This window comes from Sceloporus undulatus, chromosome 2 (genome assembly GCF_019175285.1).
Source record: "Sceloporus undulatus isolate JIND9_A2432 ecotype Alabama chromosome 2, SceUnd_v1.1, whole genome shotgun sequence".
Classification (NCBI taxonomy): domain Eukaryota; kingdom Metazoa; phylum Chordata; class Lepidosauria; order Squamata; family Phrynosomatidae; genus Sceloporus; species Sceloporus undulatus.
In genome coordinates, this window is record NC_056523.1 from 185,445,827 (window position 1) to 185,461,183 (window position 15,357).

General features: G+C 43.1%; 1 protein-coding gene across 2 annotated transcripts in view; it reads right to left on the reverse strand.

Annotated features, from left to right (window-relative positions):
- LOC121924054 (complement factor properdin) overlaps positions 1-15,357 on the reverse strand; it is a 64,719-nt gene that overhangs the window by 10,016 nt on the left and 39,346 nt on the right. The window contains exon 10 of one of the 2 annotated variants that reach the window (XM_042455125.1): positions 8,755-9,291. The exons of the other annotated variant lie outside the window; for it this stretch is intronic. Within the exon in view, the coding sequence (XP_042311059.1) occupies positions 9,281-9,291 (11 nt within the window). The 3' untranslated portion in view covers positions 8,755-9,280. Of the gene's footprint in view, positions 1-8,754; positions 9,292-15,357 lie in introns of those variants that run through there. 2 annotated transcript variants of the gene reach the window in all.

The window sequence follows — 15,357 nt, forward strand, 5'->3', positions numbered from 1 at the left end:
TGCACTTCAGATATGGGATAATGTCTGGATAAGCACAACAAGAGAAAGTCTTTCACTGATTATTCACTAAGGATGGGAAAATAATGGGACAAAGACGTCCTTTTCCCCATGTGATAATCTCCTATGACTCTAGAGACCAGTGTTTGATTCCCTACTCGGCCGTGAAACCCACTGAGTGACCTTGGGCAAGTCACCTGCTCTCAGCCTCAGGGAAAGACAAGGGCGAACCTCCTGGCCCCCCTCTGAACAAATCTTGCCAAGAAAACCCCGTGATAGGTTCACCTTAGGGTTGCCATCAGTCAGACCTGAAGGCATACAACAAGTGTGGGGGTGGAACTGAAACCTATTTAAAAGGTGAATCTGCATCCCTGAAGGCTTCTCCATGATTCAGTCCTCTCTTTGGGGAGAACCAAAAGAACATCTTTCTGCAGAGTCCGAAGTGGTTGAAGGCCACAGAAACAGCAGTGCAGAGCCACATGTGACACAGGTCTGCCTAGAAGTAGAGGTCCAGAAGTTGTCCTTTACAATATATGTAAATTAAATAAATATATATCTGTACTAATCTACAGCACAGGTTTCTGACAACAAAGTATGGCAGTGAACTGATCAAACACTTTATTTTCCCAAAAATAAAAAATATTCCCCACAACTTACCCTCAAAAAGTTAAGCCTGAGCAATGACTTACCAATCAGAGATACCCAGATGGAGAGGCAGCCTGGAACATATGCAGTTCTTGTGGAGATATGTGAGATTTAGAACTACCACCTTTATTTCTGGCATTACTGCTTATATGCCTTCAAGAGTTACATGACAAGCAGATATGACAGGCAGAGGAGAATTGCCAACATACTCATTGCAATGGTTGGGAAAACTACCACTATTTGAACTTTCGACACATCTTTAGAAGACTAGGTGAAAAGTAAATTTTTATCCTGCTATAGAGTCATAGAGTTGGAAGAGACCACAAAGGCCATCTAGTCCAACCCCATTCTGCCATGCAGGAACCCACAGTCAAAGCACTCCCAAGAGATAGCCATTCTGCCTCTATTTAAACATCTCCAAAGAAGGAGACTCCACCATTCTCTAAGGCAGCGCATTCCCCTGTCCAACAGCTCTTACTGTCAGGACGTTCATCCTAAGGTTTAGGTGGAATCTCTTTCCCTGTTAATTGAATCCATTGCTCCATGTGCAAGTCTCTGGAACCGTGGAAAGCAAGCTTGCTCCATCCCCAGTAAGACATCCCTTCAAATATTTAAACATGGCTATCATGTCACCTCTTAACTTTCTCTTCCCCAGGCTAACTCCCTAAGCCACTTCTCATAGAGCATGGCGTCCAGACCTTTCACCATTTTGGTGGCCATCCTCTGGGAGCACCTTTATTCTTTTTCAGGTGTGAAGTGCTGCATTTCTGAAGGGATAATGGGGGCAAGGGGGAAGGTTGCATGCCAAAAGTGTGTGTGGACATAACTTTACTCTTTTTCACTCATTGCCTCTCACCAGAGTTGAGGACCAGCCTCAACTTGAACAGCAAATTATCAAAGTACCTGGGACTCAAAAGTCTGTTGGAAGCAAAGAGGTGTCAGTGTTTGTATTGAATAATCGGTGAGAGAGGAGACCATCCAGGGCATGCCTGCCCCTTTTGTTTCAGCTCTCTGTTTCTCTCTTTATCTATTTACTCAAGTCCTTTGCTTCCTTCCTGCCAGAAGAGGCCACTTCTCCCAAAAGTTAGTTAATCCTTTGTCTCTTTTTGCCTGGAAAGAGAATGGCCATTATGCTCCCACTCTTATGTTGGATGCTAGCCAATTTCCACACATGACAGCCCACTTTATTTGAAGTTTTAGGTTTGTAGTTGTGTGCCTTCAAGTCATTTCTAACGTATGACAACTCTAAGGCGAACCTGTCATTTTTCTGGGGCTGAGAGTGTGTGACTCACCCAAAGTCACCCAGTGGGTTTCCATGGCCAAGCAGGAAATCGAACCCTGGTCTCCAGAGTTGCAGTCCAATGTTTACACTGCTACATCATACTGGCTCTCTGAAATTTAGGTAATCATTGATCTATCTCCTTTCCTATCCGCAGATGGATTTCCTGAAACAATATGTGTCAGTTTTTCCTTTTTGCCTTACAAGAGTATCCTGTGTACTTACTTCTGTTTCCTACCACAAGCTCATATTGTACTGGCTATGCTGTGCTTTGCCTGATCTAGATCCCAAATACAGTATTCCTGCAAAGCCCACCACATTGTTTTGGCATGGAAGGCAGTAAACTAAAACAAAATGGACGACTAACCTTTGGCTTCGCTTTCATGACACACAAAATCTGCTGCCTGAGGCAGCTGCCTCACTCCTCCAAATAACAGAACCAACTCTGCTGGGCTGATTCCTTGAGCATAGCTATCCAGATAAGACTTTTAAAATGAAACTAAAGCAAGTGATTTATGCTAGCATGTTGATTTTTAATTAATTAATAATTAGTTGCATATTTGTAACATTTACTGACACTAATTGGGTAAAAAAACACAACTCTTTATTAATTAGGAATTAGTTCCATTAAGTGGTAATGACTCTGTTTCCAAAAGATGTGGCATTCTGAAGCTGGAAAAAAAAATTCTCAGTTGTTCATAGTCAGAAAAACCTCATTGTTTTAGCTATTTGTGAATGCATATTGTAAAAACAAAATGTCAAAATGTCAAGAAATGTATTTTTAGAAATATGGTTAGCTAATATTAATATATATGCCTAACTCACATTCATATCCTACGAATTCTCCACTCCACTTTTTCTTCTTCTTTTTCTCCCTTTCTTTGTAATCATACTTTTTAAACAAATTCATTTATCTATTTTATCTACACACACTGCAGAAATAATGCAGTTTTTACACCACTTTAACTGTCTTACCTCCATCCTATTAAATTCTGGGATTTGTCGCTCATTGTGGCACCAGAGCTCTCTGACAGAGAAAACTGAATAAGGCTGAAGGCTGAGTCTCACAAAAGTACAAATCCCAGAATTCCATAGCAATTGAGCCATGGCAGTTTAAGTGGCATCAAATGGCATTAATTCTGAGAGCCAGCATTGTGTTGTGGTTTGAGTGTTGGACTGAGACACTGGGGACCAGGATTCAATTCTCTGACCTGAAACCTACTGGGTGACCTTGAATAAGTCACTATCAGCCTCAGGGGAAGTCAATGGCAAACCTCCTCTGAACAAATCTTGCCATGAAAAATCCCATGATAGGTTTGACGTAGGGTTGCCATAAGTCAGAAATGACTGGAAGATACACAACAACAACAAAAAGATGCAACCAGAGCAAGATCAAGCACATATTAGGAACATGTTAATAAAACACTAGGCTGAATTTTAAAAATTTATTGAAAATGTGTTTTAAATGGCCCCCATTGCCCCAAGTGTTCTCCCTCCACCCCATTAACATATTTAATGAAGTTAATGCAAGTGCTATGGATTGCTTGTTCTTGTTGTTAACCACCCTCAAGTTGATCCCAACTCATGGTAATCCTCTGGATGAGACATTTCCAAGACTCCCTATTTTCTATTGCTCTGCTTAGTCCCTGTAAACTCATGCCTGTGTGAGTTCCTTAATAGAGTCCATCCATCTAGCATGTGCTCCTCCTCTCTTTCTATTCCCTTCTACCTTTCCTAGCATTATTGTTTTTTCCAGTGAGTCATTCCTTCTCATGACATGACCATGTATGATAACCTTGACTTCATCATCTTGGTTTCCACAAAGATTTCAGGCTTGATCTATTCTAGGATCCATTTGTTTGTCTTTTTGGCCATCCTTAGCACTCTTCTCCAGCACCACATCTCAAAATAATTGATTTTCTTCCTATCTTCTTTCTTAACTGTCCAGCTCTTCCAACCGTACATAGTAACAGGGAAAACAATGGCTTGTACGGTTCTAACTTTCGTGCTCAGTTGTGTATCTTTACATTTTAGGATTTTTTCTAATTCTTTCATAGCTGCCTTTCCCATTCCTAGTTGCTTCCTATTTCATGGCTGCAGTCCTAATTCTGATCAATGTTTGACCCAAGGTAAGGGAACCCTGTTCTAAAGTAAAATAAACTTTAGCAGGAGTGGGCAATGGCAAGGGGGAGAGATAACCAAAGCACTCCCACAGTGTAGGCCTGTTGAATGTCAATTTCTGTCGTAGTGCTGAATCTTGTTTCAGTTGCAGTGAAGCAACACTTCTGGAGCTTTTCATGCTTCCACCTGTGTCTCCACCTGGGCAGAGCCAAGGCAGGCCTGAACACTAAGCACGGAGGCACACGCTCCTGGCAGGTTCTGACAAGCCCAGCATGAACTCCTGGCCCAGACGCACCGAGAGTCCTCTTTGCCAGATGCTTGTGAGGCATATCCCAGCACACCAGCTGGAGTGCACAAAATTCACCTGCCTCTGGGCAGTGTTTGCAGAGAAGGAAGGAAATTTCCCTGAGGTGTAGTGAGATTTCAGAAGAAGGCAGGCTGCCGAGTCAATTTTCCTTTGTTGTTGTTGTTGTTGTTGTTGTTGTTGTATGCCTTCAAATCATTTCCAACTCATGGAGACCCTAAAGTAAAACTATCATGGGGTTTTCTTGGCAAGTTTCTTCAGAGGGGGGTTGACATTGCCATTCTCTGCAGCTGAGAGAGTGTGACTTGCCCAAAATCACCCCAGCAGGTTTACATGGCTGAGTCATGATTTGAACCCTGGTCTCCAGAGTCATAGTTCAATGCTCAAACCCCATGCTGGATCCCTCAATTTTCCTTTAAAAGAGAAGAAATTAGTGAGGTGACAAGAAGGAAGCAGCAGCCTGGTTTTGCCTTTCAAGATGGAGCTTGGAAGCATTAGCATGTTTGGAAGCCTTTCTTATGCTAATGTGCTGGCGTTAAGTTAAATTTTAATTAGGTGCATAATTGCTTGGGTGAAAAATTAAACATTTAACTTTGTTGAGATAAACATTAATTATGTGACAGTAAAACGTTAATTCTACATTTTGACAATCACTTTAAAATGATTAAAAATGGCCAAAAATGAAAGCTCTCCCTCCAGGAGACTAAAATAATGCAAAATATGAATGGCAACTTCGCCCGCTAATGGCATTGCCATTGAACCATTTAAATAACAACTTTTATAACCATTGTCCAAAATTTTAACAAATTAGTGTTTTACTTTTGTTCTTCCACCCACTCATTCAGGATTATGCAACCCGTTCTGAGTATATCTAGCATATTATCTCACAGAAAAAATCTAATTATCTCACACACAAAAAAATAGATCCAAAGATTCCATAAGAAGGAGGTTAAAGCAGAATCAAAATCTTTTAGTTGCATGATGTGGATATACTCCTGGAATCTATTCTGGCTGTTTCACATCAGGTTTTCAACTCTTTGTGTATAACCTTTATTCATTTAATGGCTGTCTATACAGTGGACCCTTGTTATAAGCTGGGGTTTGGTTCCAAGATTCCCCGTGGATAACAAAATCCGTAGATGTGCAAGTCCCATTAAATCTAATGACATAGCAAAATGGTGTCCCTTATAAAAAATGGAAAATCAAAGTTTGCTATTTGGAATTTATACATTTTTTTTAACATTTTGAAACCGTGGATGCTTGAATCCATGTATAAAAAATCAGTGTATAACAAGGGCTGACTGTATTTGGAAATATAATTGGGCCTCCATATCCATGGATTCAACAATCCACAGCTTGAAAATATTCCAAAAATATATAAATTCCATAAAGCAAAACCTTATTTTGTCATTTTATATAAGATGCGCCATTTTACTGTACCACTGTATACAACTGGACTTGAGCAGCCATGGATTTTGGTATCCACAGGGGTCCTGAAACCAAGGGCAAGCGGAGATCAAGGGGGTGGGGGGGGGGGGGGGGGGGGGGTTGAAGAAAGGAAGGAATTTGGGCATAATGTTTAAATGCAGCTTGTTGTTATTGTTGTTGTTGTTGTTGTGTGCCTTCAAGTCACTTCCAACTTATGAAACCCTAAAAACCTTCTCATGGGGTTTTGTAGAGTATGTGACTCACCCAATATCACCCCAATGGGTTTCCATAGCCAAGCAGGGAACTGAATCATGATCTCCAGAATCCTAGAATCCACTGAATCCTCTGGCTCTTACCTACATGAAATCTGACACAAATGAGCTCATGCTCATGTTCTTCAAAGAGGCATGCTGGATGGACAGGGAGGAAAGAATCTAGGAATGGTATTGTTCTCCGTGAGCCTTTATTGCCTGCTAAGTTCCTCAGGAAGGCAAGCCTGGTGTTTGAGTACTGGAAACCATGCCTTATGAGAAGATACTTAGGGAGCTGAGTATGTTCAGCCTGGAGAAGAGCAGGTTAACAAATGATATGATAGCCCTGTTTAAGTAATTAAAGGGGTGTCATATTGAGGATGGAGTGAGCTTGTTTTCTGCTGCTGCAGAGAATAAGACCCCAGAGCAATGGATTCAAACTAGGGGAAAAGACATTCCACTTCACCATTAGGAAGAACTTCCTGACAGTAAGAGCTGTTTTACAGTGGAAGAGGGTGCCTTGGAATGTGGTGGAGTCTCCTTCTTTGGAGGTCTTTAAACAGAGGCTGGATAGCCATCAGTCGGGGTGCTTTGATTCTGTGTTCCTGCATGGCACAATGGGGTTGGACTGGATGGCCTTTAGGGTCTCTTCCAACTCTATGGTTCTATGATTGGCTATGACTCTGGAGACCAGGGTTCGAATCCTTGCTTGGCCATGGAAACTCACTGACTGACCTTGGGCAAATCTACCTATAATGCCTCTGGAGCAACGCTGGACAAGTCTGGGGCATCCTGCCTTACAGCCCATTCCAATCTCACCACAACCTATACTTTAACTAGCTGAGTCCTTTTTTTTCTGCTACTCTAAGTCCACTCAGGCTGCATGCACACTGCAGAAATAATCCGGTTTGACATCACTTGAACTGCCATGGCACAATGCTATGGAATTCTGAGAATTTTAGTTTGTTGTGGCACCAGAGCGGAGCCATGGCAGTTCAAGTGGTCTCAAACTAGATTATTTCTGCAGTGTGGACCCAGTCTCAGAAGTCCAGACTTCCAAACTCCCAGGTAGCCTCTTTGCCCATTCGACTCTTCTATTTCCTTCCTACAAAACAGTGGCCTCTGAGGCAGGATGGGGCATGCCAGGCACTGGGCGAGACAGACTCCACTGCTCCAAGTCAGGCCTGCCTGCCCGCCACCCGCCTGCCATCCTTCAGGGATCTTCCCTCCCTCCAGCAGTCAGGGTGGGGAAGGCCTATGGAATGCAGCTCAACTGCTTCTCAGGGTGTGGGGGAGCCAGCCCTGACACGCGCCCCCAGCCACTTGGCTCGTGGCTTCCCTCACGCCAGGACTGGGTGGGGCCCCCATTCTTTTTAACCACTGAGATGCCAAGAACATGGTGGGAGGGTTGGACTGCTCTCTGGAGACCAGGGTTCAACTCCCTGCTTGACCATGAAACCCACTGGGTGAACTTGTGCAAGTCAATAAAGTGAATGACTTTTGATGTTGTAATTGTCAGCGTATATTTGTGTACCAAAAGACAAAAAAAAGTGAATTTTGCGCAAGAGCAAGACCCAAAGTGTGAAGTTTCTCCTGCAGGTAGGATTTTCCATTTTGGGGTTTTACAAGGCTTGAGAAACATGTTTTCAACCATTCTTTCATCTCCTAATGATACACCATGAGCCAGCATGGAGTAGCAGTTTGAGTGTTGGACAATGACTCTGGAGACAGGAGGTATGCTTTAGGATCGCCATAAGTTGGAAACCACTTGAAGGTATACAACAACAACAACAACAACAACAACATGACAAAACTTTCTTTCCACCACAGTTTTCTGGGTTTCTTCACAGCTCTCTAAATCCCACATTTCCCCCGGGGCCTATACTAAAGGCCTTTGGAGTTAGTAATTAGGGGTTCTAAGTAATGAGACTGTGGCTTCATGGCAACTTCATCTCCCAGATCTGTTCAGTAGCCAAAATTGTTTAATTAAGAGTCAGCATAAAAAGAGCCTGCCATGCAGCAGAAGGGCTCCAGATATAACCTATCCTCTAATATTAACTCACTATGTCAGAGGTGAAGAACCTTGGAGCTTCCAGTTGTTTTAAAACTACGTCTATTACAGTCCATGTATCTATATTGATGGGTGTTCGGGGCCAAAATATCTGGAGGACCATTGGTTTCCCAGTCTCTTAGAGAAGGTACTTGAGTCCTGTTGCTCTTTCTTGGAAACAATTGCACTGTAGAAATAATGCAATTTGATATCCGTTTGACTGCCATAACTCCATTGTACAGAATCCTAGGATTTGTATTTTTGTGAGATGCCGCACTCTTTGGCAGAGAAGAGTAAAGATCTTGTAAAACTACAAATTCCAGGATCCCATAGGACAGAGCTACAGCAATTAAAGTGGTGTCAAACTGCATTGTTTCTACAGTGTGGATGCACTAGTAGCCTCAGTCCTCTGGCCCTAACATGGGGATTATAATGCTATTCTGCCTTACAGGGATGCTGAAAGTAATACAGCTCCATACAAAGTATGCTGGCCACTCTAAACTGTGATAAAGATACTGTGTCTGGGAAACAATGTGTTGCACTGGTTAAAAGATCAAAGGTCCAGATTCTAGTCCTCATTCAGCCATGAAATTCACTGGGTGGTCACTGTCTCTCTCAACCTGACCAAATTCACAGGGCTGGTGTGAGAAGAAAGTGGGGAGGAGAAACCCCAAGCTCATTGGAAGACAGACAAGATATAAACATAAGCAATTGATATAATGAAAATATCTGAATTTTAGTTATACACAGGCTTCTTAAGTTTCTTAATCCATGTGCATCTTAAGTTTTCCACAAGACTTCACTTAATTTTATTACCTTCCGCAAATTGTCTCTTCTCGGTCTGGCATCCACCCTATTCTCAACAAAAACATAGCACCCCAATATTTCCCTCATAATTCAACCCCAGCCAATGATATTTGCTGGTTATGTGGATTCTCATGTCCATGTAGATCCATTCTTTCTGTCAAGACAGACTTGAAGATGTTTCAGTTTTTGATCTGGCATTCCTCATATCTCTTTCTTCATCTGTAAAATCTCATTCACTTCTTAACAGTACGGATAATAAGTATGTAGCCCTCCAGATATTGTTAGACTGCAGCTCCCACCAGCCTTAGCCAGTGCAGCCAATGGCAAGATTTCATAAACAGTCCAGAAAGATTTGGAAAGCCACACATTCTTTATTCTTGTGTTAATGATTTCACCCTTCAAGGCAAACCTAAAAGTAATTTTACACAAATGAAATGATTAAATCTCATGAACATGTCTTGCCTTCTTAACTCAGTACCCATACTCAATTATTTTTCACACCTTAGCAAGGTACCTCTTGGAGTGAACTATATCTTTCCTTCCATCAGTTCTTATATATTTGATCAAATAATTGATACAAATACATTTTAAAACATGAGATTACATTCTGCCAATAAATCTCTCAGTGTATTACAATATGAGAGCCAGCATGGCATAGTGGATTGGGTGTTGGACTGTGATTCTGGAGACCAAGGTTTTGATATCCCACTCAGCCATGAAACCCATGGATGGCCTTGGGGAAGTCACATGCTCTCAGCCTCCTCAGGGGAAGGCAATGGCACACCTCCTCTGAACAAATCTTGCCAAGAAAACCCAGTGATAGCTTTGCCTTAGGGTCACCATAAGTCGGAAACAACTTGAAGGCACACAGCAACAACAAATGCAATAAACTTTCTGATGTACAAGACACAAACTGTTTAAAAGAACATCCCTAAGATTAGCAAAGCAGAGCCTCCTTAGATTTAAACCCAATTGTTGGATGTGGACATCTGCTCTGTTGCTTTGCAAACATTCCAGTCAAGGGAATCTAAACCAAGAGCTTCATTTCCCTGAAATTACTCATGCCATCCTCTGTCCCACTCCCAGTCTCTCCCTCTCCTTTTTGCCATCTGCTCCACACCTGTCTCTTTTGGGGGGCATTGCACCTTCTCCCCCGCGCAGGGTGTGACACAAGGTACGTGTGCACACACAAACCCTTGCCTTCAGGGGGCTAATAGGAGTGTGGAGAGGAGGGTATCAAGCCTGTTAGGACTGGCCCATTCCAGCTCCACCCCTCCAGAGGCACAATCCAAAAGTTCAAGAAGGGATGCTGCAGCTGTGGGTGATGCAAGAGAATTGAACATTTCTGAAAGAACTATCCGTTGGCTCCAGAAATAGCAAAGGGTCTCTTGCTGTCTTCACCTTTGAAGTTGTATTTCCAGAGCCAAACTTGCACTGGGAACTGGAAGGGATCTCCAGTTTTCCATATCCTGAGCCTATGAGCTGCAGCCCTTAGAATCTTGGTGTCTCCTTGGTCACTCCAAATTTCAGAGCAAATTTCATCTTTTCCCAGCATTTAACGCCGACAACAGCAATTCTCCTGTGTGAACCTCTTGCACCTTTCCACCCACGTTGGCAATGATGGCCTTGGCTGATTTTCACTACACAACAGGCATCAGCAGTGGATTCAAGGTCTACATCTTGGAAGGTAAGTAGCCATAATCTGTCTCCTTGCCCCATCTCTGCTTTGTGGAAGAAGCTAGTCTGCTTACCAAATTTTAGAGCTCATGTCAAGGAGGTTCAGGCTCAGAAATGGTTATCAGACCGGGGGCCAAAGATTGCTGTTTGGGTTTGTGTAGGTCTAAAAGCAGGAGCTACTTAGGGTTCTTCCATCTTCTAGCCCTCTCTTAGGCCTGTTACAGACTGCCAAAATAAAGCTGCTTCGGGTCTCTTTGGAGGTATGCTAGTTAAATGATGCATGCGTCCTAAGAATCCAGAAGCTGCACCAAAGCTGCACTCCGGTGCTTAGGAATGGAGTGTGGCTTTGGCGCGACTTCCGGACTCTTAGGACCCATGCATCATTTAAATAGCATACCTCCAAAGAGACCCGAAACAGCTTTATTTTGGCAGTCTGTAACAGGCCTTAGTGAACCAAAGGGCAATAGGACATATTGGCTAAAGTTTTCAGCTTTCCTTGAATCCAGGTGATTTGAATCCCATCATGCTACAAAGTTATACCTCCATGATTTCACTTTAACTGTCATGGTTTCTGTGGAACATAAAATCTGAAGTTCCTTGTTGTTGTGGCTATATGCCTTCAAGTTTACTATCCTAGGGTTTTTTGGGCAAGATATATTGCCTCTGCCTTCCTCTAAGGTTGAGGGAATATGATTTGCCCAAAGTCACTGAGTGGGTTTCCATGGCTGGGCAGGGATTTGAACCCTGGTCTCTCAGAGTCCTAGGAGATTTTCAGATGGTGGGGGGGGGGGAATGCCAGGCATAAAAGGAATACTCCTGGCATCATCGTGCTGAAGATTTTTAGATGAAGTCAAGTTTATTCAGGACTTATCCTGTGAAGATCCAGGAATGCTGGAGCAACAAACCATCCATGGGGAAGTCCTGTGAATGGTTGTTGCTGGAGCATTCCAGCATTTTCATGGGATAAGTCCTGGATGAGCGCAATATGTCTGAAAATCTTCAGCGCAATTGCATGATTATGCTGGGAGTATGCCTTTTACGCCTGGCTTCCCCCCCCCCATCTGAAAATCTCTTAATCCAACAATCAAAGCACTACTAGATCACACTGGCTCACTTGTAATTTAGGGAGGGGCAGGTTGAATCCTCAGCCAGAGAGCTCCTCTAGTTCCTTTGACCTCAAGAGTATGTAGGAAGCTGCCATGGCAGTTAAAGTGGAATCATAGTGCCATGTGTAGTGCAAACACAACTCTTAGGACCATGACTAAATCAATTCTAGTTTGAATAACAAGAGCATGCATATATCCCAGTCTTTTTTGCAGCAATTGCTGCTGTTGCTGCTTCAGTTACAACACACCTACACAAGCTTATTTCAACATATCCCCAGGGCATGTAAAACAAGTCCATGCTCCAGCTGTGTACAGGTCTTAAGAATGGCAACACCCTGCCTTCCCACTCCCGCATTTCTGGGGACACCAAGCTAGACTGACCCAATTCATAGCTCCCTGCCACTCCAGCCTATGCCCATTTCCATTCTGTCACCAGCTCATTCATCTTTCTCCTTACCTTTTGTGTGTATTTTTAGATAGCAGGGCGAAGAAATTGTATGGCTGAAGATTCTGGGAGTTATGGTCCAAAAAAGTAAATTTTCTTTTTTAGTGCTGAAATATGTTGGGGGAGGGAAAAGACTCAAATACACAGCCAAAACAGGCAAAATTGTAATAGGACATTTTCCTAATTTTAATAGTGGTATGATGGTTTGGAGAGAGCCAGTGTGGCATTGCGGTTTGGGTGTTGGACTGTGACTCTGGAGACCAGTGTTCGATTCCCCACCCGGCCATGAAACCCACTGGGTGATTTTGGGCAATTCACACTCTCTTGGCATCAGGAAAAGGCAATGACACATCCCCTCTGAATAAATATTGCCAAGAAAACCCTGTGATAGGGTTGCCATAGGTCAGAAACAACCTGAAGGCACACAGCAACAAAAAACATGGTGGTTTGAGTGTCAGACTACAACTCAAGAGAACAGAGTGACCTTGGGCAAATCACACTCTCTCAACCTCAGAAGAAGGCAAAAGCAAGAAGAAACTGCCATGATAACCCCATTATAGGGTCACTTTAGGGTTGTCGTAAATCAGACACAACTTGAAGGCACACAACAAGCAAAAACAAAAGTTTTCTCCTTGATGTTCACCATTATGGAAGTTGGTGGCGATTACAATGTGACTGTCTGCTGTTCAGCCTTCTAGTGTGTTGAACTATTTAAATTTGGATTGTAAACTCTTAGAGGATGAGACTATTGGCACCTTCAATCCCATTATGATGATTAGGATTATGGTTGGTATTATGGTTAATCTGGTTGACCACCATGTACTCCAGTAAATTCGCCATGAATCCCCCTTCATGTAGTACAGTAGAAGTCTTCTCTCTTTTCTGCTTAGAGCAGACAGCTAGAATTGATTAAGGAATTCCAGCAGGGACGTAGCTAGGATTTTAAGAAGGGGGGGTCCAAACTAAGTGCCACCATTATAATAGGGCTTGAGTTCAGGGGCGCAGCAGCACACACCATTCATTTTTTTAAAGGGAAGGGGGGGGGCCCAGCCCCCAAAAACCCCCCCCCCCCCGGCTACATCCCTGATTCCAAAATGCAAATTATGCTCAGATTCACCAAAACAGCAGAAAAATGTTATGGCACTTTTTGAACATAAAATGAAGTACTGGTATCACAGGTTTTTGCACTTTAGCAAATTTACTCTCAATATTTGATTAAGGGCACAAAAGCATTTGCCAAAATTAACATTTTAGTGTTTTTGAGTGCAGCCAGATAATTCAGATGATCAGCACTCTGAAACATGTGAGAGCTAGCCGAAAAAATGGAAGAGGGTTCAACATGAATCAGGGCTGTCCCAAAATTTACTACCTGCAGTAAAGGAGGAGATGTTGTTCCCTCCTCCTCCATTCCATGTACTGAAACTGGCTGGACTGGTAGCTAAATCTGTATTGTAACACTGCTTACTGCTGCCCCACAGCACCTGCTGCCTGGGGCGATTGCTTCAGTCAGTTTAGCGGTGGAGCCAGCCCTGCCTCTAATTAGCTAATCCGGCAGCATACGCATGCAGGTCCAGATATGCATCTCATCCACAAGCAGTGTTGGATGCCACACCGTGCTTGTTGGAACAGGAACCATTAGTCAATGCTATTTATGCCTTCCACTTCAGCAAAGGAAGGAGAGTTCCGCCTAGACATCCTGACTTAAGAACCAGACTACAAACACACAATCATAATGCAGGTGAGAGGTGTTTAAATTGTCTTCTTCATAGAATCATAGAGTTGGAAGAGACCACAAGGGGCATCCAGTCCAACCCCCTGTCATGCAGGAGGACACAATCAAAGTGTCCCCAACAGATGGCCTTCCAGCCTCCTTTTAAAGACCTCCAAGGAAGAAGACTCCACCATGCTCCGAGGGAGTGTATTCCACTGTCTAACAGCTCTTACTATTAAGAAGTTCCTCCTAGAGGTGGATTCTCTTTTCCGTAGCTTGCATCCATTGTTCTGTGTTCTAGTCTCTGGAGCAGCAGAAAACAAGCTTGCTCCCTCCTCAATGTGACACCCCTTCAAATACTTAAACAGGGGTATCATATCACCTCTTAACTGTCTCTTTTCCAAGCTAAACATACCCAGCTCCCTAAGCCTTTCCTCATAAGTCATGGTTTCCAGACCCCTCACCATTTTGGTCACCCTCTTCTGGGCACACTTCAATTTGTCAACATCCTTTTTGAATTGTGGTGCCCAGGACTGGACACAGTATTCCTGGTGAGGCCTGACCCAAGTCCTAGTGGTTGATTCTGGGCCAAGTGGATGCCACTCCTTCCTCCAAAAAGTGAGGTGAAGTGGTCCTTCCCCTGGTTCATGAGCCACTTGTGCTTCCAAGCCCCAATAGTAAGCCTAACCCATTCTGCACATAGAAATCCAAGCCCACCTTACATACAGTAATCTAGCCCCTCACTATAACATAGAAATCTGAGCCCTTCCTATACATAGAAATCCAAGCTCATCTTTCATATAGAAATCCAGCCCCACACTATACACAGAAATCTAAGCCCAATGTGTACACAGAACTCTAAGCCCTCCCTATATGAGTATGCAAAACCATCCAGACCCTCCCCACACATAGAAATCCAAGTTCTCCCTCTCCATAAGAATCTTGCATGCCAGGAGGAAGACTCCACTAGGCTTTTTCCTTTATATGCCCATACATTAAAATAGATACTGTGGGGGTGTGCCATAAACATGGACATCCAGATTCTGTTTTGCATTCCAAAAAGATAAAATGTAAGGCAGAGCTTGTAAAAATTACTATTTTGGAACAAAATAACTTTTCCATGCTCTTATCCTAAGAGGTTTTTTTTTTCATTTTGTTTACAAAATCAGCCACCTGTATCTTCTGATTTCTGGGCAGGTGTACAAAAATCATAAAATGCACAAGGTAAAATGAATAGAAAAAAACCAAGGTAGAGTGCCTACATATCCATCAGAGCAAACTATATGGTAGGCTAAGCTATTCTAGGAAGGCTTGCATAAATAGATGCGTCTCCAACATGCCTAAAAATAGAAATTATCCAGGCTTGTTTTGTAAGAGACAGAAGATTTCTCCATGTAGAAAGCAGCCACCACTGCATGACATATATGAAATGCTGGCTGGCCCTGAGTCTTGGAGGGTTCTGAGTCCTAAGTGTGCTTCTTTACTGCACCCATTCTTTCCAAGCCACATGCCCAGCCCAGTTTCTCTTGCCTGTTT